Here is a 21,963-nt window from a genome sequence, read left to right as displayed (position 1 = left end):
ACAGCTGCTGTAGCAGCAGGAGCTGTAGCAGCAGGAGCTGTAGCAGCAGGAGCTGTAGCAGCAGGAGCTGTAGCAGCAGGAGCTGTAGCAGCAGGAGCTGTAGCAGCAGGAGCTGTAGCAGCAGGAGCTGTAGCAGCAGGAGCTGTAGCAGCAGGAGCTGTAGCAGCAGGAGCTGTAGCAGCAGGAGCTGTAGCAGCAGGAGCTGTAGCAGCAGGAGCTGTAGCAGCAGGAGCTGTAGCAGCAGGAGCTGTAGCAGCAGGAGCTGTAGCAGCAGGAGCTGTAGCAGCAGGAGCTGTAGCAGCAGGAGCTGTAGCAGCAGGAGCTGTAGCAGCAGGAGCTGTAGCAGCAGGAGCTGTAGCAGCAGGAGCTGTAGCAGCAGGAGCTGTAGCAGCAGGAGCTGTAGCAGCAGGAGCTGTAGCAGCAGGAGCTGTAGCAGCAGGAGCTGTAGCAGCAGGAGCTGTAGCAGCTGTAGCAGCTGTAGGAGCGGCTACAGCTGCTGTAGCAGCAGCAGGAGCAGCAGCAGGAGCAGCAGCAGGAGGCTGGAGTTCAGTCTGACGACACCCGGAACGCACACAGGTCACGCAAGTCCATCACCAACTCACTCACCAACTCACTCACCAACTCACCAACTCACTCACCAACTCACTCACTAACTCACCAACTCACTCACCAACTCACTCACTAACTCACCAACTCACTCATAAACTCACTAACTCACAAAGTCACTCACCAACTCACTCACCAATTCACTAACTCACTCACCAACTCACTCACCAACTCATTCACCAACTCACAAAGTCACTCACGAACTCATTCACCAACTCACTCACCAACTCACTAACTCAATCACCAACTCACTCACCAACTCACTCACTCACAAACTCACTCATCAACTCACTCACCAACTAACTCACTCACTCACCAACTCACTCACCAACTCACTCACTCACCAACTCACTAACTCACTCACCAACTCACTCACCAACTCACTCATCAACTCACTCATCAACTCACTCATCAACTCACTCACCAACTAACTCACTCACTCACCAACTCACTAACTCACAAAGTCACTCACGAACTCACTCACCAACTCACTCACCAACTCACTAACTCACTCACCAACTCACTCACTAGCTCACTCACCAACTCACTCACCAACTCACTAACTCACTCACCAACTCACTCACCAACTCACTCACTAGCTCACTCACCAACTCACTCACCAACTCACTCACCAACTCACTCACCAACTCACTCACCAACTCATTCACTAGCTCACTCACTCACCAACTCACCAACTAACTCACTCACTCACCAACTCACTAACTCACAAAGTCACTCACTCACGAACTCACTCACTCACCAACTCACTCACCAACTCACTCACTAACCAACTCACTCACCAACTCACTCACCAACTCACTAACCAACTCACTCACCAACTCACTCACTAGCTCACTCACTCACTCACCAACTCACTCACTCACTCACCAACTCACTAACTCACAAAGTCACTCACGAACTCACTCACTCACTCACCAACTCACTCAACAACTCACTAACTCACTCACCAACTCACTCACCAACTCACTCACTAACTCACTCACCAACTCACTCACCAACTCACTCACTAACCAACTCACTCACCAACTCACTCACCAACTCACTAACCAACTCATTCACCAACTCACTCACTAGCTCACTCACTCACTCACCAACTCACTCACTCACTCACCAACTCACTAACTCACAAAGTCACTCACGAACTCACTCATTCACTCACCAACTCACTCACCAACTCACCAACTCACTCACCAACTCACTCACTCACTCACTCACCAACTCACTCACCAACTCACTCACTAGCTCACTCACTCACCAACTCACCAACTCACTCACTCACCAACTCACTCACCAACTCACTCACTCACCAACTCACTAACTCACAAAGTCACTCACGAACTCACCAACTCAGTCACCAACTCACTCACTCACCGACTCACTAACCCACCAACTCACTCACTCACCAACTCACTCACCAACTCACTCACTCACCAACTCACTCACTCACCAACTCACTCACCAACTCACTCACCGACTCACTAACCCACCAACTCACTCACTCACTCACCAACTCACTCACCAACTCACTCACTCGCCGACTCACTAACCCACCAACTCACTCACCAACTAACTCACTCACCAACTCACTCACCAACTCACTCACCAACTCACTCACTAGCTCACTCACTCACCAACTCACCAACTAACTCACTCACTCACCAACTCACTAACTCACAAAGTCACTCACTCACGAACTCACTCACTCACCAACTCACTCACCAACTCACTCACTAACCAACTCACTCACCAACTCACTCACCAACTCACTAACCAACTCACTCACCAACTCACTCACTAGCTCACTCACTCACTCACCAACTCACTCACTCACTCACCAACTCACTAACTCACAAAGTCACTCACGAACTCACTCACTCACTCACCAACTCACTCAACAACTCACTAACTCACTCACCAACTCACTCACCAACTCACTCACTAACTCACTCACCAACTCACTCACTAACCAACTCACTAACCAACTCACTCACCAACTCACTCACCAACTCACTCACCAACTCACTAACCAACTCACTCACCAACTCACTCACTAGCTCACTCACTCACTCACCAACTCACTCACTCACTCACCAACTCACTAACTCACAAAGTCACTCACGAACGCACTCACTCACTCACCAACTCACTCACCAACTCACTAACTCACTCACCAACTCACTCACCAACTCACTCACTAACTCACTCACCAACTCACTCACTCACCAACTCACTCACCAACTCACTCACTAGCTCACTCACTCACCAACTCACCAACTCACTCACTCACCAACTCACTCACCAACTCACTCACTCACCAACTCACTAACTCACAAAGTCACTCACGAACTCACCAACTCAGTCACCAACTCACTCACTCACCGACTCACTAACCCACCAACTCACTCACTCACCAACTCACTCACCAACTCACTCACTCACCAACTCACTCACTCACCAACTCACTCACCAACTCACTCACCGACTCACTAACCCACCAACTCACTCACTCACTCACCAACTCACTCACCAACTCACTCACTCGCCGACTCACTAAACCACCAACTCACCCACCAACGCACTCACCAACTCACTCACCAACTCACTCACCAACTCACTCACCAACTCACTCACCAACTCACTCACTCATCAACTAACCAACTCACTCACCAACTCACTCACCAACTAATTCACTAATTCACTAACTCACTCACCAACTCACCAACTCACTCACCAACTCACTCACTCACCGACTCACTAACCCACCAACTCACCCAGACTTGGCTTCACAGTGTGTGGGGGTATAAATGACTCACCACGTATAGAATGTCGTGAGTAGGTAGGGGCTGGGCTGGCACACGGGGGGAGGAAGGTCCGTGGGTCGGTTTGGATGATACTGAAAGTGTCGTGGGATTTCCTTCTTTTGACTGCAGAGACAAGGCGAGTCAATACGAGGTGAGTCTGTGTGTAGTGTGGTGTGTGTGGTGTGTGTGTAGTGTGTGTAGTGTGTGTGTGTAGTGATTGTGGTGTGTGTAGTGTGTGTGTGTAGTGTGGTGTGTGTGGTGTGTGTGTAGTGTGTGTAGTGTGTGTGTGTAGTGATTGTGGTGTGTGTGGTGTGTGTGTAGTGTGTGTAGTGTGTGTGTGTAGTGAGTGTGGTGTGTGTGTGTGGTGTGTGTGTAGTGTGTGTAGTGAGTGTAGTGTGTGTAGTGAGTGTGTGTAGTGTGTGGTGTGTGTGTGTAGTGTGTGTGTGTGGTGTGTGTGTAGTGAGTGTGGGGGTCGCTAGCCCCCGAGATCCCTCCCTCGATAATACTAACGGCCGGACTAACATCATCAATCGCCCCCCCGCTGCTAAGCGAACCGCCGCTAAGCTCCTCACCCATGGTGTGGGAGCCGTCACCCGAGGATTCCCCTCCACCGCGGGTCCGCGTAGCAGGCATAGTTAACCACGTACGCGCACACCCACACACAGCTCTGCACGGCACTCACCCAACACTGACCACTCACGTTAGGATCGCGCACCTGTGTTACACACGTCGTGAACTTACGCAAGTAACGAGCACACGCAAGCGGGGCACACGCCGACACAACGACTCAAGCCGCCGCCGCCGTGCGCGCGAGACAAACCGTACAACAATGCGCAGCCGATTACGCGCTCGAGCCGTGGGGTCGGGGGTCAGGGGTCCACCACCGCGCCGCACTTTACGCAAGTAACGAGCACACGCAAGCGGGGCACACGCCGACACACAAAAGTGCTCTCCCCGGGCGTTAACGCACACACCCCCGTACCCGCACAATCGTACAGAGACCACGGCCTTTATGCATACGACCACACACTCGCGAATGCAGTGCACGCTAATACCACGTTCCAAAAACACCCAACAACACGGTTTTGTTACTACGCTCGAGATTTTATTAGCCCTTGCTAACCAACCGAGCCACCCGTGTGTGTGTGCGGGACAGCAAGGCGCTTCTAACCCACACTCTGGTGCCGTGTAGCCCTATTCTATGCTGCGCTCTCTGCTAAACCGCTTTCCTACTCGTCCTTACCCCGAACTAACCCTCTCCTACGGATCCTACCCTCCGCTCTGAGGTGTTGTAAGGCGCGCAACACGATACCGTCTGTAGTCCTTGGTGACCTTGCGGCGCTCAGATCGTCCTGCAGACAATCTAGCGGCTCGCCCGATGACTCCTTCGTCGCTGACCCCGTGTCCAAACTCCAGAAGAAGAGAGACCCCTACTGCCCCTGCGTTTTCTTTTAAACTATTCACATCAAAGGCTAGGCGCCCCCGTCCCGACCGCCTTGGTCTCTCGACCAATCCTGAGCCTAGGATTTCCCGCTCTTTTGCGATCCCGCCGGCCTTTGAACTTTCGACCAATCAGTCGTCCCGGGTCCTGATCCCAGCTATCTGCCTTGCTGACCCGTGTTTGTGTTTGTATGCGTTTCTAACTGCGGGGCTCTCTGAGCTCGCCGTGGTCGTGCGATCTCAAATCCGCCCACGGCGCCGCAGTGTTACTTGGCCTGGGAAGGGTCCTGTCCAATTCCCTGGCCCTGAGAAACCGTGGGGTAACCCCCCTAGGGGGCCCTCGGGTGAAAACTCAGGGTAGGTGACCCGACCACGAGGCCCTACGTGGGTGCGGGTGCGTGTTTATGTGGGGGAGGTGATGGGGGGCAGTGCGGCGGTGGAAGCCGGGCGGCTCCCTGGCTCGGCCGAGCGGCCCCGTCGCTGTGGCACCACATAGCCCCCCGGGGTGCCAGTCCCCGTCCCGGGTTGACTGGAGCACCTCGCCTGGGTTGCCCCCACGAGGTATCGCCGCGGGGTCCGCGGGATTCGCCCGGCCCTTGTGGCTGGCCTCGGGGGTGGCGGCTCCGTCTCCTGGGGCTCCGGCGGTGGTCTCCTCCTCCATTCCAACGGCTCCCCTCGGTCTCCGGCACCTGCGGGCTGGGGGACAAACTCAGAGGCGGTGGGGTTTAAGGGTCGCCGTCCTCGTCGCCCCCGGCCCCGCCCGGGGCCCCTCGGAGCCCGGGGCTCCGTGGGGCCCATATACTGCGCGAGGCCCCCGGGCACGGGGGGTGGGGGGACCCCGGGGTTTCGGGGTACTTGGACGGCGGGGCTCCCCCCCTCGGGGGCTGCTCGCCACGGCTTCAGTCGGCGGATGTTGACCACCATCTCCCGGCCCCTCTCTCCTCCCTGAATCAGCACCGTCCATGGTGAGATCTGCCGTCTCACAATCCAGGGTCCTCGCCAGTAGGTGGTCAGCTTCCCCACCTGTCCGGCACCGACGCGGGGAGTGTACAGCCACACCTCGGAGCCCGCAGTGTAGAAGGGGGGCTCCATACGGGGTCGGGCGCCCTGCTCTTGCCGCTGGTGCGCGGCCTCTCCGTGCGGGTAGGCTCGGCCCCTGGCCTCTCGCAGGGTCTCCAGCAAGTGCTCCATGGGGTGGCTCCCTTCCTCCCGTTGCGGCGGAGGGACACCGAACAGCAGATCTGCGGGCAGGCGAGACTCGCGACCAAACATCATTAGGAACGGGGTCTGTCCTGTAGATGTGTGAACGGCGGTGGTGTAGGCGAACAGGGCATAGGGGAGGTGTTCGTCCCAGTCCTGTTGATTCGCGGCCGCCATGCGTTTAAGCTTCCCGGCCAGAGTCTGGTTCATCCTCTCTACCATCCCGTTCGCCTGGGGGTGATATGCCGTGGTTCGGTCCTTCTGGATCCCGAACTCTCGGCACAGCGCCTGGAATAGTTCGGCCTCGAATTCACTACCCTGGTCGGTAATGACTCGTTCGGGGATCCCGCACTTAAGTACGTAGTTTTCCACGAAGGCCCGGGCCACTACGAGGGCTGTTTTATCCGGGATAGCCACCGCCACGGGGTAGCGGGTGAAGTACTCCACCGCTACAAGAATATATCGGTTGCCCCGGTGGGATCGTGGAAAGGGCCCCTGCAGGTCGATTCCGACCAACTGATTCGTCCGACTGACTCGGAACGGCCTCAGGGGTACCTGGTACCTCGCCGGCTTTTGCCCACACTGCTGACAGGCCCGGCAGCCCTGCACCCAGGCGGCCACATCTTGCGCTAATTTGGGCCAGAGATACTGGCGACGCAGAGTCTCCCGGGTGCGCCGTTCCCCATCATGGCCCCCGAGCGGGTGGTCGTGTACCAGTCGTAGTAGTTGGGGCCGCACATGGGCGGGAACGCAGATGCACCCCGGCTGCCCAGCGTCGGCCAGTTCCCTCACCACCCCGTTTTCTACACACAACCGGGCATACAAACCGCTCCAGGGCCCTGGTAGTGCATCCTTCCTCTCTCGCAGTGCCGCCTCCACCGCCGCCAGATCCGGATCCCGCTGCTGGGTTTGTCGCAGCTGCTCGTCGTCCAAGCCCGGGAAGGCGCAGCCGACATCCTCTTGGATCCGCCCGGTTGGGGTGGGATGATCCGTCTGTCCCCGGGCTCCTTCTGCAGGGGTTCCTGCGGCGCACACTGCACTCTCTCTCGGGGGGGGGAGTTTAGTTTCCGCGCGCTCCTTGGGTTCTGCTGCCTGGCGGCAGCGTCCCCCCGTGAAGCACGGGCAGGCGTCTCCCTCCCTCGTCTCAGCGCGCACCGCGGGCCGTCTTGACAAGGCGTCCGCGTTCGCGTGTGTTCGCCCCGCTCGGTACTCGATCTGCAGGTTGTACTCCTGCAGCTGCGCCAGCCATCGAGCCATCTGCCCCCGCGGTTCCTTGAATGTAAGGAGGAACTGCAGTGCATAATGATCGGTGCGCACACGACATTTCCTGCCGTACAAGTACGGTCGGAACTGTTTACACGCGAAAATTACAGCATACAGTTCCTGACGGGTTACACAATAGTTCAGTTCGGCCCCGCTCAGGGTCCGACTGGCGTATGCGATGACCCGCTCCGTCCCACCCTGCACTTGCGACAGCACCGCGCCCAGCCCACTGCTGCAGGCGTCAGTGTCCAAAATAAAATCGGTGGTGAAATCTGGGAAAGCCAAGGTGGGGGTGTGGGTGAGGTGGTCTTTGAGTGTGGTGAAAGCCGTCTGGCAGGCCTCCGACCACTGATAGGGGTTCTTAGGGGAGGTGAGTTGGGTGAGGGGGCGTGCAATCTCACTGAATCCCTTTACAAATCGACGGTAATAAGTGGCGAGTCCCAAGAATGACCTGATCTCCGTCAGGTTCCTCGGCCGCGGCCAATCCACTACGGCACGCACCTTCTCGGGATCGGTGCTCACCCCTGCCTCGCTGACTCGGTGTCCGAGGTACCCCACCTCGCGTTGCGCAATGTAACACTTACGTGGCTTGAGCTTGAGATGGGCTGCTCGCAGTCGCTGGAATACTTCCCGCAGCCTGGACCAGTGTTCGGACAGCGACCTACTGAACACTATTACGTCGTCCAGGTAAATCAGGCACTGTTCCCACTGCAAGCCCCGCATCACCAACTCCATCAACCGCTGGAACGTCGCGGGCGCGTTAGTGAGTCCGAACGGCAACACTCGAAACTCAAACAGGCCCATCGGGGTGGTGAATGCTGTTTTTGGCCGATCCTCCTCCGTCATCTCCACCTGCCAGTAACCGGACGCCAGATCGAGGGTGGAAAAATACCGCGCTCCTGCGAGACTGTCGAAGGTGTCGTCGATGCGTGGGATGGGAAAAGCGTCGCCGAGGGTGACTGCGTTCAATTTTCGGTAATCAACGCAGAACCGAGTCGATCCGTCCTTTTTCGTTACCAGTACCACCGGGGCAGACCAAGGGCTCGCGGAGGGCTGGATTATGTTATCGCGTAGCATATCCGTGACTGCCTCTTTGATCTGGGTCCGTTCAGGCGCGCCCACTCGGTATGCGGGGAGTTTGATGGGTCGGGCTGCACCTGTGTCAATTTGGTGTTTGACCAGGTCGGTCCGGCCCACGTCCGAATCGTGCTCACTGAACACGTCGGCGTACTCCCGCAATAACCCGCGCAGCTGATCGGCCTCCCCCTTAGGTAAGGCTGCCCAAGGCACATGTAACGCATCCTGCAGGGGAACAATCTCGGCTCGGGGGGTCGGGCCGACCCGCCAGGCCAGATCCTGGCTGTCCTCGGGGCGGCCAGGGTCCTCCGCCCAGAGTGCGAACACCGAGTCGTTCGAGTGGCGAGCGTGCAGGGGGTGTACGGTGGCTACCGGGGTGCGTCGTCGTATCATTGCCGGGGTACTGTGTGGGTTAAACACACGTATAAACAGCCGGCCCCCATCTGCGTTTACCAGTGTGGCTGACCCTACCACCCCGTATCGCGATGCCAACTCCGGGTGAGGAGTCAGCATTACCTCGCCCGATGGTCGGTGGGTTGGGTCGGTGGAGAGGGTTGCCACTGGCACCAGCATCTCGGCGAGAGGCCCGATGGTGACGGCCGACACCAGCGTAGCGGCCACGGGTGTGAAGCGTGGGCGATTCGGCTCCTGTCCTAGGAACGGAATCCGCTCCCCGCTGCCCTCCACCGTAGCGCATCGTTGCCGGGGCTGTACGTTAAGTCCCAACTTTTCCAGGAGGTCCGTTCCTGCAATGCACTCGTGGCACAACACACTCGAAACGTAGAATTCCTGTGTGCACACCTGGTTTCCTAGACGGACCTCGAGGGAGACCTTCCCCAGCAACCCCATCCCGGCTCCGCTTGCCGTGTGCAGCGCGCGATCCGGGGCCTGCAGGCAGCCCACGTCCACCCCGAGCATGCTGCAGTGCGCGGCGCTCATGAGAGAGGCCACGGCGCCCGTGTCCAACAGGATCCGGGTGCGCTGCCCGTTCACCTGGCCTTCCACCAGCGACGTGGCTCCCGTTATCCCTGCCACCAGCTCCCGCAGCCAATCGCCCGAGGTCCCTGCGCCCTTGGGTGTTGTCGTTGTAACCTGTTTATGGATCACTCGCTCGCCATTATTATTACAGCTGGTTTGGGTCGGGTCTACGTCGATTTCATCCCCCGGTGGTCCCCTCTCTAGGGGGGGCTTAGTGTTTGACCTATGCATCGGCATCGCACGGGCGAGCTGAGGGCAGTCCCTCATGAGATGCCCTCGACGGTCGCACACATAACACGTCCTGGGAGGAGTGGCGGCTCTGTGGCGAACTTTCTGCCCACTCCCTCCTCCCCCCGTGCGCTGTTGCTCATACTCTGCTTCTAGTCGGGCTATCCTTCCAGTTAGCCCTCCTACCGTGGAGTCTAGGTCCCCCATTTCGGATCGGATGGTCTCAACGGAGGATTGCAGTTGGGTCATATTTTTATTCGTTTCCTCACCTACTTGGTTTACCTTGTTGTCTATCTGGGTTACCTGGCCGGAGACATCCTTTATACCCGTTTGTATACCGGCAACCCATCCCGGGGTTGTCTCGCGGGACACTGGAGGCTCTCTTTCCCGGCCCCTTACCGTCCTCGCGAGCTCCTGTTCCTCCTCCTCGTCTTCCGAGAGCAGGCTCGCAATGGCGCGCTCTCGTCCCAGCCCCCGGAGCTGCGCGCGTTCGCTGTGAATTCTTTCACACTTACGTGCGCGCTCGACAAGGGTGTTAAAGGGAAGACGTGGGCAGCTCAGGTCTGGCTGCCACCACGCCGTGCGAGACAGGTACCGCTGGATTTTCTCGGCAGCCAGTTCCTCAATAACCTCCGTTGCGTACCCCGGGCGTGCGATCTTTGTTAACTCGAGCACATCCTCGGCGTAATCACGGAGATCTTCGCCAGGTTGGCGACGGCGCGCCTCTAAGGCCGATTTTGCTTCCTCCTCGTCACGCGTGCCAAAACGCTGATCGAGTCGGCGCATCAGCTCCTCTAGCTGTGTCTGTGCGCTCGCGGGTAACGCTTCTACAAAATCGGCTGCCCGCCCATCAAGATTCATATTAAGTTGACGTACTGCCTGCACGTCCGTCCATCCATTAATTTCCTTAGCCCCTAAGAGATTGCGGGCGAATGCCTTCCACGAAGGGGCCCCCCTGCCGGTAAATATTAGTCTTATTTTAGCGTGAGGTAACGCGGGGGTCCATCCTACTTCTGACACCAATTTGTGGGGGTCGCTAGCCCCCGAGATCCCTCCCTCGATAATACTAACGGCCGGACTAACATCATCAATCGCCCCCCCGCTGCTAAGCGAACCGCCGCTAAGCTCCTCACCCATGGTGTGGGAGCCGTCACCCGAGGATTCCCCTCCACCGCGGGTCCGCGGAGCAGGCATAGTTAACCACGTACGCGCACACCCACACACAGCTCTGCACGGCACTCACCCAACACTGACCACTCACGTTAGGATCGCGCACCTGTGTTACACACGTCGTGAACTTACGCAAGTAACGAGCACACGCAAGCGGGGCACACGCCGACACAACGACTCAAGCCGCCGCCGCCGCCGTGCGCGCGAGACAAACCGTACAACAATGCGCAGCCGATTACGCGCTCGAGCCGTGGGGTCGGGGGTCAGGGGTCCACCACCGCGCCGCACTTTACGCAAGTAACGAGCACACGCAAGCGGGGCACACGCCGACACACAAAAGTGCTCTCCCCGGGCGTTAACGCACACACCCCCGTACCCGCACAATCGTACAGAGACCACGGCCTTTATGCATACGACCACACACTCGCGAATGCAGTGCACGCTAATACCACGTTCCAAAAACACCCAACAACACGGTTTTGTTACTACGCTCGAGATTTTATTAGCCCTTGCTAACCAACCGAGCCACCCGTGTGTGTGTGCGGGACAGCAAGGCGCTTCTAACCCACACTCTGGTGCCGTGTAGCCCTATTCTATGCTGCGCTCTCTGCTAAACCGCTTTCCTACTCGTCCTTACCCCGAACTAACCCTCTCCTACGGATCCTACCCTCCGCTCTGAGGTGTTGTAAGGCGCGCAACACGATACCGTCTGTAGTCCTTGGTGACCTTGCGGCGCTCAGATCGTCCTGCAGACAATCTAGCGGCTCGCCCGATGACTCCTTCGTCGCTGACCCCGTGTCCAAACTCCAGAAGAAGAGAGACCCCTACTGCCCCTGCGTTTTCTTTTAAACTATTCACATCAAAGGCTAGGCGCCCCCGTCCCGACCGCCTTGGTCTCTCGACCAATCCTGAGCCTAGGATTTCCCGCTCTTTTGCGATCCCGCCGGCCTTTGAACTTTCGACCAATCAGTCGTCCCGGGTCCTGATCCCAGCTATCTGCCTTGCTGACCCGTGTTTGTGTTTGTATGCGTTTCTAACTGCGGGGCTCTCTGAGCTCGCCGTGGTCGTGCGATCTCAAATCCGCCCACGGCGCCGCAGTGTTACTTGGCCTGGGAAGGGTCCTGTCCAATTCCCTGGCCCTGAGAAACCGTGGGGTAACCCTCCTAGGGGGCCCTCGGGTGAAAACTCAGGGTAGGTGACCCGACCACGAGGCCCTACGTGGGTGCGGGTGCGTGTTTATGTGGGGGAGGTGATGGGGGGCAGTGCGGCGGTGGAAGCCGGGCGGCTCCCTGGCTCGGCCGAGCGGCCCCGTCGCTGTGGCACCACATGAGTATAGTGTGTGTGTGTGGTGTATGTGTGTAGTGATTGTGGTGTGTGTAGTGTGTGTGTGTGTAGTGTGGTGTGTATGGTGTGTGTGTAGTGTGTGTAGTGTGTGTGTAGTGAGTGTGGTGTGTGTGTGTGGTGTGTGTGTAGTGTGTGTAGTGAGTGTAGTGTGTGTAGTGTGTGTGTAGTGAGTGTGTGTAGTGTGTGTAGTGTGTGTAGTGAGTGTAGTGTGTGTAGTGTGTGTGTGTGGTGTGTGTGTAGTGTGTGTAGTGTGTGTAGTGAGTGTAGTGTGTGTAGTGTGTGTGTGTAGTGAGTGTGTGTAGTGTGTGTGTGTGGTGTGTGTGTGTAGTGTGTGTGTGTGGTGTGTGTGTAGTGAGTATAGTGTGTGTGTGTGGTGTATGTGTGTAGTGAGTGTAGTGAGTGTGTGTGTGGTGTGTGTGTGTGGTGTGTGTAGTGTGTGTAGTGTGTGTGTGTAGTGAGTGTGGTGTGTGTGGTGTGTGTGTGTAGTGTGTGGTGTGTGTGTAGTGTGTGTAGTGTGTGTAGTGTGTGTGTAGTGTGTGTGTAGTCTGTGTGTGTGGTTGGTGTGTGTGTGTGGTGTGTGTGTAGTGTGTGTAGTGAGTATAGTGTGTGTGTGTGGTGTCTGTGTGTAGTGAGTGTAGTGAGTGTGTGTGTGGTGTGTGTGTGGTGTGTGTGTAGTGTGTGTGTAGTGTGTGTGGTGTTTATGTGTGTGTGTGGTGTGTGTGTGTGTGTAGTGTGTGTGGTGTGCGTGTGTAGTGAGTGTGGTGTGTGTAGGGAGTGTGTGTGTAGTGTGTGTTTGTGTGTAGTCTGTGTGTAGTGAGTGTGTGTAGTGTGGTGTGTGTGGTGTGTGTGGTGTGTGTGGTGTGTGTGTGGTGTGTGTGTGTGGTGTGTGTGGTGTGTGGTGTGTGTGTGTAGTGTGTGTGGTGAGTGTGTGTGTAGTGTGTGTGTGTGGTGTGTGTGTGTGGTGTGTGTGTGTGTAGTGTGTGTGGTGTGTGTGTGTAGTGTGTGTGGTTGTGTGTGGTTTGTGTGGTGTGTGCAGTGTCTGTGTGGAGTGTTGGGGATGGTGGTCAAGGTGATGATGGTGGTGATGATGATGATGGTGGTGATGTTGTTTCAGACGAGGACGCGATGTCAGACGAGGAGGACCTGGAGGTGAGATTAACACCACCATCACCATAAACCACCATCACCACTACCACCATCACCACCACCATCACCACCACCATCATCACCACCACCACCACCATCATCACCACCACCATCACCACCACCACCATCACCACCATCACCACCTCCACCACCACCACCATCATCACCACCATCACCACCATCATCACCACCACAATCACCACCACCACCACCATCACCACCACCATCATCACCACCACCATCACCACCACCACCACCAATATGTTGTTGAGGGTGATGTTGATGTTGTTGATGGTGATGATGTTAATGGTGATGATGTTGTTGATGATGTTGTTGATGGTGATGATGTTTATGGTGATGTTGTTGTTGATGGTGATGTTGTTGATGTTGTTGATGATGTTGGTGATGTTGATAATAGTTTTTTTACCCTTTTATCTGGAAAAAAAACTGACACCTTTTTTTACAAGGAGTCATGTTTGCATTGACCACAATACCTGCAGTCATAATGCAAACTCTGATGGTGCATTGTCATTGAGTTATGCGCCTTTTGGCATCATCTGGTCCAACACCATGTGAGACTGGGCTCTAAGAATAGCTGTCTCGGGTGTGGACCAATCAACTTCAAGGGACAGTGCATACATTATCAGAGTTGTGTTTTTTGTTTGCATTCCGATCGCAGGTATTGTGGTCTATGCAAACATGACTCCTTGTAAAAAAGGTGTCAGTTTTGTTGCCAGATAGAAGGGTGAAAAAACGATTATCATATTTTTACTGGCAAATGAGGTTCCAATGGTGTTGTTGATGTTGATGATGATGTTGTTGATGTTGATGATGATGGTGATGATGGTGTTGATGTTGTTTGTCGTGGCCTGTGAGAAGGGGGGCTACGCTGTGGTGCTGTGTGTTGATGGTGATGTTGTTGATGATGATGATGTTGTTGTTGATGTTGTTGATGATGTTGTTGTTGATGTTGTTGTTGTTGTTGCCTGTGAGCAGGGGGGCTACGCCGTGGTGCTGTGTGTGGATGTTGTTGTTGATGATGATGATGTTGTTGTTGATGTTGTTGATGATGTTGTTGTTGATGTTGTTGTTGTTGTTGCCTGTGAGCAGGGGGGCTACGCCGTGGTGCTGTGTGTTGTTGATGTTGTTGATGGTGATGCTGTTGATGATGTTGATGATGATGTTGTTGTTGTTGATGTTGTTGTTGATGGTGATGCTGTTGATGATGTTGATGATGATGTTGTTGTTGTTGATGTTGTTGTTGTTGTTGTTGTTTGTGAGCAGGGGGGCTACGCCGTGGTGCTGTGTGTTGTTGATGTTGTTGATGATGATGGTGATGTTGTTGTTGATGCTGTTGTTGATGGTGATGCTGTTGATGATGATGATGATGTTGTTGTTGTTTTTGATGTTGTTGTTGTTGTTGTTTGTGAGCAGGGGGGCTACGCCGTGGTGCTGTGTGTTGATGGTGATGATGATGATGATGTTGATGATGATGTTGATGATGATGATGATGTTGATGTTGTTGTTTGTGAGCAGGAGGGCTATGCTGTGGTGCTGTGCGGCCGACGCGACCTGCCCCAGGGGGCGACTCACGCCGAGCTCACACTGAGCTCACACCAACACAGAGACCAGGTGCAGCCAAACCACCACCAACACCACCACCACGAACACCACCACTACTAACACCATCACTCACACCACCACCACCAACACCACCACCAACACCACCACCACTACTAACACCATCACTCACACCACCACTACCCACCACCACCACCACACCAACACAGAGACCAGGTGCAGCCAAACCACCACCAACACCACCACCACCACGAACACCACCACTACTAACACCATCACTCACACCACCACCACCAACACCACCACCAACACCACCACCACTACTAACACCATCACTCACACCACCACTACCCACCACCACCACCACCCCAACACAGAGACCAGGTGCAGCCCCCCAACACCAACACCACCACCACCACTACTAACACCACCACCACCACCACTACTAACACCATCACTCACACCACCACCACCACCACCACTACCCACCACACCAACACAGAGACCAGGTGCAGCCCCCCAACATCAACACTACCAGCACCACCAACACCACCACCACCATCACTCACACCACCACCACACCAACACAGAGACCAGGTGCAGCCAAACCACCACCACCAACACCACCACCAACACCACTACTAACACCATCACTCACACCACCACTACCCACCACCACCACCACACCAACACAGAGACCAGGTGCAGCCAAACCACCACCACCAACACCACCACCAACACCACCACCACCATCACTCACACCACCACCACACCAACACAGAGACCAGGTGCAGCCCCCCACCACCACCACCACTACTAACACCACCACCACCATCACTCACACCACCACTACCCACCACCAACACCACCACCACACCACCACCACTACTAACACCACCACCACCATCACTCACACCACCACTACCCACCACCACCACACCAACACAGAGACCAGGTGCAGCCCCCCAACACCACCAACACCACCACTACTACCACCACTACCACCACCACCACCACTACTACTACCACCACTACCACCACCAACACCACCACCACCACCACTACTACCACCACCACCACCACAGTGCCCCCCACTACCACCACCACCACAGCCCCCCACCACCACTACCACTACCACAGTGCCCCACCACCACCAACACCACCGCCCCCCACCACCACTGCCCCCCACTACTACCCCCCACCACTGCCCCCCCCCACCACTGCCCCCCACCACTGCCCCCCCACCACAAAGCTAAAGACAAAGCTCCCCGTGTAGCCTCTAGCAAGGCTGTAGAGGGGCAAGTTCTGTCTGTAGCGGCAGCAGCGCCTATGAAGGCAGGAACTGTGGCACACGGCGGCGTTGTTGTTGATGTTGTTGTTGCTATGGTTGTTGTTGATGTTGTTGATGTTGTTGTTGCTATGGTTGTTGTTGATGTTGTTGTTGCTATGGTTGTTGTTGATGTTGTTGATGTTATTGCTGTGGTTGTTGTTGCTATGGTTGATGTTGTTGCTATGGTTTTTTCTATGGTTGTTGTTGCTATGGTTGTTGATGTTGATAGTCATGCTATGGTTGTTGGTGCTATGGTTGATGTTGTTGCTAAGGTTATTGTTGCTATGGTTATTGTTGCCATGGTTGTGGTCCAGGACATGACGTGCATTGTGGTCAAGGCGCCATTTCTCGATGTTTACGAACAGATGACAAAAATCCCAGAGAGGTAAACACAACAACAACAACAACCACGACCACCACCACAACAATTACAACAACGACCACAACAACCACCACGACCACTGCAACAAGAAGCACCACAACAACCAACACAACAGAATCACATTATATTGTTCAGTGGTTGTTGTGTGGTTGTTGTGTGGTTGTTGTGTGGTTGTTGAGTGGTTGTTGTGTGGTTGTTGTGTGGTTGTTGAGTGGTTGTTGTGTGGTTGTTGTGTGGTTGTTGTGTGGTTGTTGTGTGGTTGTTGAGTGGTTGTTGTGTGGTTGTTGAGTGGTTGTTGTGTGGTTGTTGTGTGGTTGTTGTGTGGTTGTTGAGTGGTTGTTGTGTGGTTGTTGAGTGGTTGTTGTGTGGTTGTTGAGTGGTTGAGTGGTTGTGTGGCTGAGTGGTTGTTGAGTGGTTGTTGTGTGGTTGTTGAGTGGTTGTTGTGTGGTTGTTGAGTGGTTGTTGTGTGGTTGTTGTGTGGTTGTTGTGTGGTTGTTGAGTGGTTGTTGTGTGGTTGTTGAGTGGTTGTTGTGTGGTTGTTGAGTGGTTGTTGTGTGGTTGTTGTGTGGTTGTTGTGTGGTTGTTGAGTGGTTGTTGTGTGGTTGTTGAGTGGTTGAGTGGTTGTGTGGCTGAGTGGTTGTTGAGTGGTTGTTGTGTGGTTGTTGTGTGGTTGTTGTGTGGTTGTTGTGTGGTTGTTGAGTGGTTGTTGTGTGGTTGTTGTGTGGTTGTTGAGTGGTTGTTGTGTGGTTGTTGTGTGGTTGTTGTGTGGTTGTTGAGTGGTTGTTGTGTGGTTGTTGTGTGGTTGTTGTGTGGTTGTTGAGTGGTTGTTGAGTGGTTGTTGAGTGGTTGTTGTGTGGTTGTTGAGTGGTTGTTGTTTGGTTGTTGTGTGGTTGTTGTGTGGTTGTTGTGTGGTTGTTGAGTGGTTGTTGTGTGGTTGTTGAGTGGTTGAGTGGTTGTGTGGCTGAGTGGTTGTTGTGTGGTTGTTGTGTGGTTGTTGAGTGGTTGTTGTGTGGTTGTTGTGTGGTTGTTGTGTGGTTGTTGAGTGGTTGTTGTGTGGTTGTTGTGTGGTTGTTGAGTGGTTGTTGAGTGGTTGTTGTGTGGTTGTTGCAGTGAGATATTTTCAAAAAAAGACCTGAAAATCGTAAATGGATCAGCAGCTTTGGGGTGAGGACATCAACATCAGAATCATCAGCACCACCCATCCACCCACTCACCCACCCACCCACTCACCCACCCACCCACCCACTCACCCACCCATCCACCTACTCACCCACCCACCCACTCACCCTCCCACCCACTCACCCTCCCACCCACTCACCCACCCATCCACTCACTCACCCCCCATCCACTCACCCACCCATCCACTCACTCACCCACCCATCCATTCACTCACCCATCCACTCACTCACTCACCCACCCATCCACTCACTCACCCCCCATCCACTCACCCACCCATCCACTCACTCACCCACCCATCCACTCACCCACCCACCCACTCACCCACCCATCCACCTACTCACCCACCCACCCACTCACCCTCCCACCCACTCACCCTCCCACCCACTCACCCACCCATCCACTCACTCACCCCTCATCCACTCACCCACCCATCCACTCACTCACCCACCCATCCATTCACTCACCCATCCACTCACTCACCCACCCATCCACTCACTCACCCCCCATCCACTCACCCACCCATCCACTCACTCACCCACCCATCCACTCACCCACCCACCCACTCACCCACCCATCCACCTACTCACCCACTCACTCACCCACCCATCCACTCACTCACCCCCCATCCACTCACCCACCCACCCACCCACTCACCCACCCATCCACCTACTCACCCACCCACTCACCCTCCCACCCACTCACCCTCCCACCCACTCACCCACCCATCCACTCACTCACCCCCCATCCACTCACCCACCCATCCACTCACTCACCCACCCATCCATTCACTCACCCATCCACTCACTCACTCACCCACCCATCCACTCACTCACCCCCCATCCACTCACCCACCCATCCACTCACTCACCCACCCATCCACTCACCCACCCACCCACCCACTCACCCACCCATCCACCTACTCACCCACTCACTCACCCACCCATCCACTCACTCACCCCCCATCCACTCACCCACCCACCCACCCACTCACCCACCCATCCACCTACTCACCCACCCACCCACTCACCCTCCCACCCACTCACCCTCCCACCCACTCACCCACCCATCCACTCACTCACCCCCCATCCACTCACCCACCCATCCACTCACTCACCCACTCATCCATTCACTCACCCATCCACTTACTCACTCACCCACCCATCCACTCACTCACCCCCCATCCACTCACCCACCCATCCACTCACTCACCCACCCATCCACTCACCCACCCACCCACCCACCCACTCACCCACCCATCCACCTACTCACCCACTCACTCACTCACCCACCCATCCACTCACTCACCCCCCATCCACTCACCCACCCACCCACCCACTCACCCACCCATCCACCTACTCACCCACCCACCCACTCACCCTCCCACCCACTCACCCTCCCACCCACTCACCCACCCATCCACTCACTCACCCCCCATCCACTCACCCACCCATCCACTCACTCACCCACCCATCCATTCACTCACCCATCCACTCACTCACTCACCCACCCATCCAATCACTCACCCCCCATCCACTCACCCACCCATCCACTCACTCACCCACCCATCCACTCACCCACCCACCCACCCACTCACCCACCCATCCACCTACTCACCCACTCACTCACCCACCCATCCATTCACTCACCCATCCACTCACTCACTCACCCACCCATCCACTCACTCACCCCCCATCCACTCACCCACCCATACACTCACTCACCCACCCATCCACTCACCCACCCACCCACTCACTCACCCATCCACTTACTCACCCACTCACTCACCCACCCACCCATCCACTCACTCACCCCCCATCCACTCACCCACCCACCCACTCACCCACCCATCCACTCACTCACTCACCCACCCACGCACCCACTCACTCACCTCCCCCACTCACCTTCCTCACTCACCGACCCACTCACCGACCCACTCACCCCCCCTCACCACCCACCGCTCCCCTCGTGGTGAACAGGAGGCGGCGCTACATTCGCGAATTCTCCTCCGAGCTGCTGGAGGACGAGGCGGGAGGCAGCAGCGAGTGGTAAACTGCGGCCGGCCCTCACACACAGGCAAAGGTCCCCCCGGTAGCCTCCAACAGGGCTGTAGGGGCAAGTGCTGTGAGTCGCGAGCAGCAGCACAGAGGGGGTGGGTGGCCTGCACCACCCTCGCCCACCCGGCCGCCTTTGTCTCCCTAGTGACGATGTGTACTGCACACCGCACCGGGTACTCGTTTTAGGCTGGGGCGACCTAGGGGAGGCCCAGAACCGGTTCAGATAATCGTCACTGGTGTTGGTGGCCGTGAGCGCGAATCGAATTTGGGTTGCGAGGTTCCTAGTGTCTCTGTGTGCTGAGTCTGTGGTGAGTCTGTGGGTCTCTGTGTGGTGAGTCTGTGGGTCTCTGTGTGGTGAGTCTGTGGTGAGTCTGTGGGTCTCTGTGTGGTGAGTCTGTGGTGAGTCTGTGGTGAGTCTGTGGTGAGTCTGTGTGGTGAGTCTGTGGTTCTCTGTGTTGAGTCTGTGGGTCTCTGTGTGGTGAATCTGTGGGTCTCTGTGTGGTGAGTCTGTGGGTCTCTGTGTGGTGAGTCTGTGGGTCTCTGTGTGGTGAGTCTGTGGGTCTCTGTGTGGTGAGTCTGTGGGTCTCTGTGTGGTGAGTCTGTGGGTCTCTGTGTGGTGAGTGTGGGTCTCTGTGTGGTGAGTCTGTGGGTCTCTGTGTGGTGAGTGTGGGTCTCCGTGTGGTGAATCTATGGGTCTCTGTGTGGTGAGTCTGTGGGTCTCTGTGTGGTGAGTCTGTGGGTCTCTGTGTGGTGAGTCTGTGGGTCTCTGTGTGGTGAGTCTGTGGGTCTCTGTGTGGTGAGTCTGTGGGTTTCTGTGTGGTGAGTCTGTGGGTCTCTGTGTGGTGAGTCTGTGGGTCTCTGTGTAGTGAGTCTGTGGGTCTCTGTGTGGTGAGTGTGGGTCTCTGTGTGGTGAGTCTGTGGGTCTCTGTGTGGTGAGTCTGTGGGTCTCTGTGTGGTGAGTCTGTGGGTCTCTGTGTGGTGAGTGTGAGTCTCTGTGTGATGAGTCTGTGGGTCTCTGTGTGGTGAGTGTGTGGGTCTCTGTGTGATGAGTCTGTGGGTCTCTGTGTGGTGAGTCTGTGGGTCTCTGTGTGGTGAGTCTGTGGGTCTCTGTGTGGTGAGTCTGTGGGTCTCTGTGTGGTGAGTCTGTGGGTCTCTGTGTGGTGAGTGTGGGTCTCTGTGTGGTGAGTCTGTGGGTCTCTGTGTGGTGAGTCTGTGGGTCTCTGTGGGTCTCTGCGTGGTGAGTCTGTGGGTCTCTGTGTGGTGAGTCTGTGGTGAGTCTGTGTGGTGAGTGTGGGTCTCTGTGTGGTGAGTCTGTGGGTCTCTGTGTGGTGAGTCTGTGGTGAGTCTGTGTGGTGAGTCTGTGGGTCTCTGTGTGGTGAGTCTGTGGGTCTCTGTGTGGTGAGTCTGTGGTGAGTCTGTGTGGTGAGTGTGGGTCTCTGTGTGGTGAGTCTGTGGGTCTCTGTGTGGTGAGTCTGTGGTTCTCTGTGTGTTGAGTCTGTGGGTCTCTGTGTGGTGAGTCTGTGGGTCTCTGTGTGTTGAGTCTGTGGGTCTCTGTGTGGTGAGTCTGTGGGTCTCTGTGTGGTGAGTCTGTGGGTATCTGTGTGGTGAGTCTGTGGGTCTCTGTGTGGTGAGTCTGTGGGTCTCTGTGTGGTGAGTCTGTGGGTCTCTGTGTGGTGAGTCTGTGGGTCTCTGTGTGGTGAGTTTGTGGGTCTCTGTGTGGTGAGTCTGTGGGTCTCTGTGTGGTGAGTCTGTGGGTCTATGTGTGGTGAGTCTGTGGGTCTCTGTGTGGTGAGTCTGTGGGTCTCTGTGTGGTGAGTCTGTGGGTCTCTGTGTGGTGAGTCTGTGGGTCTCTGTGTGGTGAGTCTGTGGGTCTCTGTGTGGTGAGTCTGTGGGTCTCTGTGTGGTCTGTGGTGAGTCTGTGTGGTGAGTCTGTGGGTCTCTGTGTGGTGAGTCTGTGGGTCTCTGTGTGGTGAGTCTGTGGGTCTCTGTGTGGTGAGTCTGTGGGTCTCTGTGTGGTGAGTCTGTGGGTCTCTGTGTGGTGAGTCTGTGGGTATCTGTGTGGTGAGTCTGTGGGTCTCTGTGTGGTGAGTCTGTGGGTCTCTGTGTGGTGAGTCTGTGGGTCTCTGTGTGGTGAGTCTGTGGGTCTCTGTGTGGTGAGTTTGT

General features: G+C 55.8%; 1 protein-coding gene across 1 annotated transcript in view; it reads left to right on the top strand.

Annotated features, from left to right (window-relative positions):
* Nucleotides 1-21,963, top strand: part of LOC144733608 (anoctamin-4-like) — a 53,796-nt gene continuing 31,833 nt past the window's right edge. The window contains exons 1-7 of the mRNA XM_078615626.1: nt 1-576; nt 3,558-3,579; nt 13,243-13,277; nt 14,811-14,906; nt 16,500-16,570; nt 17,678-17,731; nt 19,723-19,791. Of these exons, the coding sequence (XP_078471752.1) occupies nt 13,254-13,277; nt 14,811-14,906; nt 16,500-16,570; nt 17,678-17,731; nt 19,723-19,791 (314 nt within the window). The 5' untranslated portion in view covers nt 1-576; nt 3,558-3,579; nt 13,243-13,253. The remainder of the gene's footprint in view (nt 577-3,557; nt 3,580-13,242; nt 13,278-14,810; nt 14,907-16,499; nt 16,571-17,677; nt 17,732-19,722; nt 19,792-21,963) is intronic.

Source organism: Lampetra planeri, chromosome 48, assembly GCF_965212315.1.
Source record: "Lampetra planeri chromosome 48, kcLamPlan1.2.h2, whole genome shotgun sequence".
Lineage (NCBI taxonomy): Eukaryota > Metazoa > Chordata > Hyperoartia > Petromyzontiformes > Petromyzontidae > Lampetra > Lampetra planeri.
Note: the sequence above shows the minus strand (reverse complement) of the source record. Positions and strands in the feature narration are given on the sequence as shown.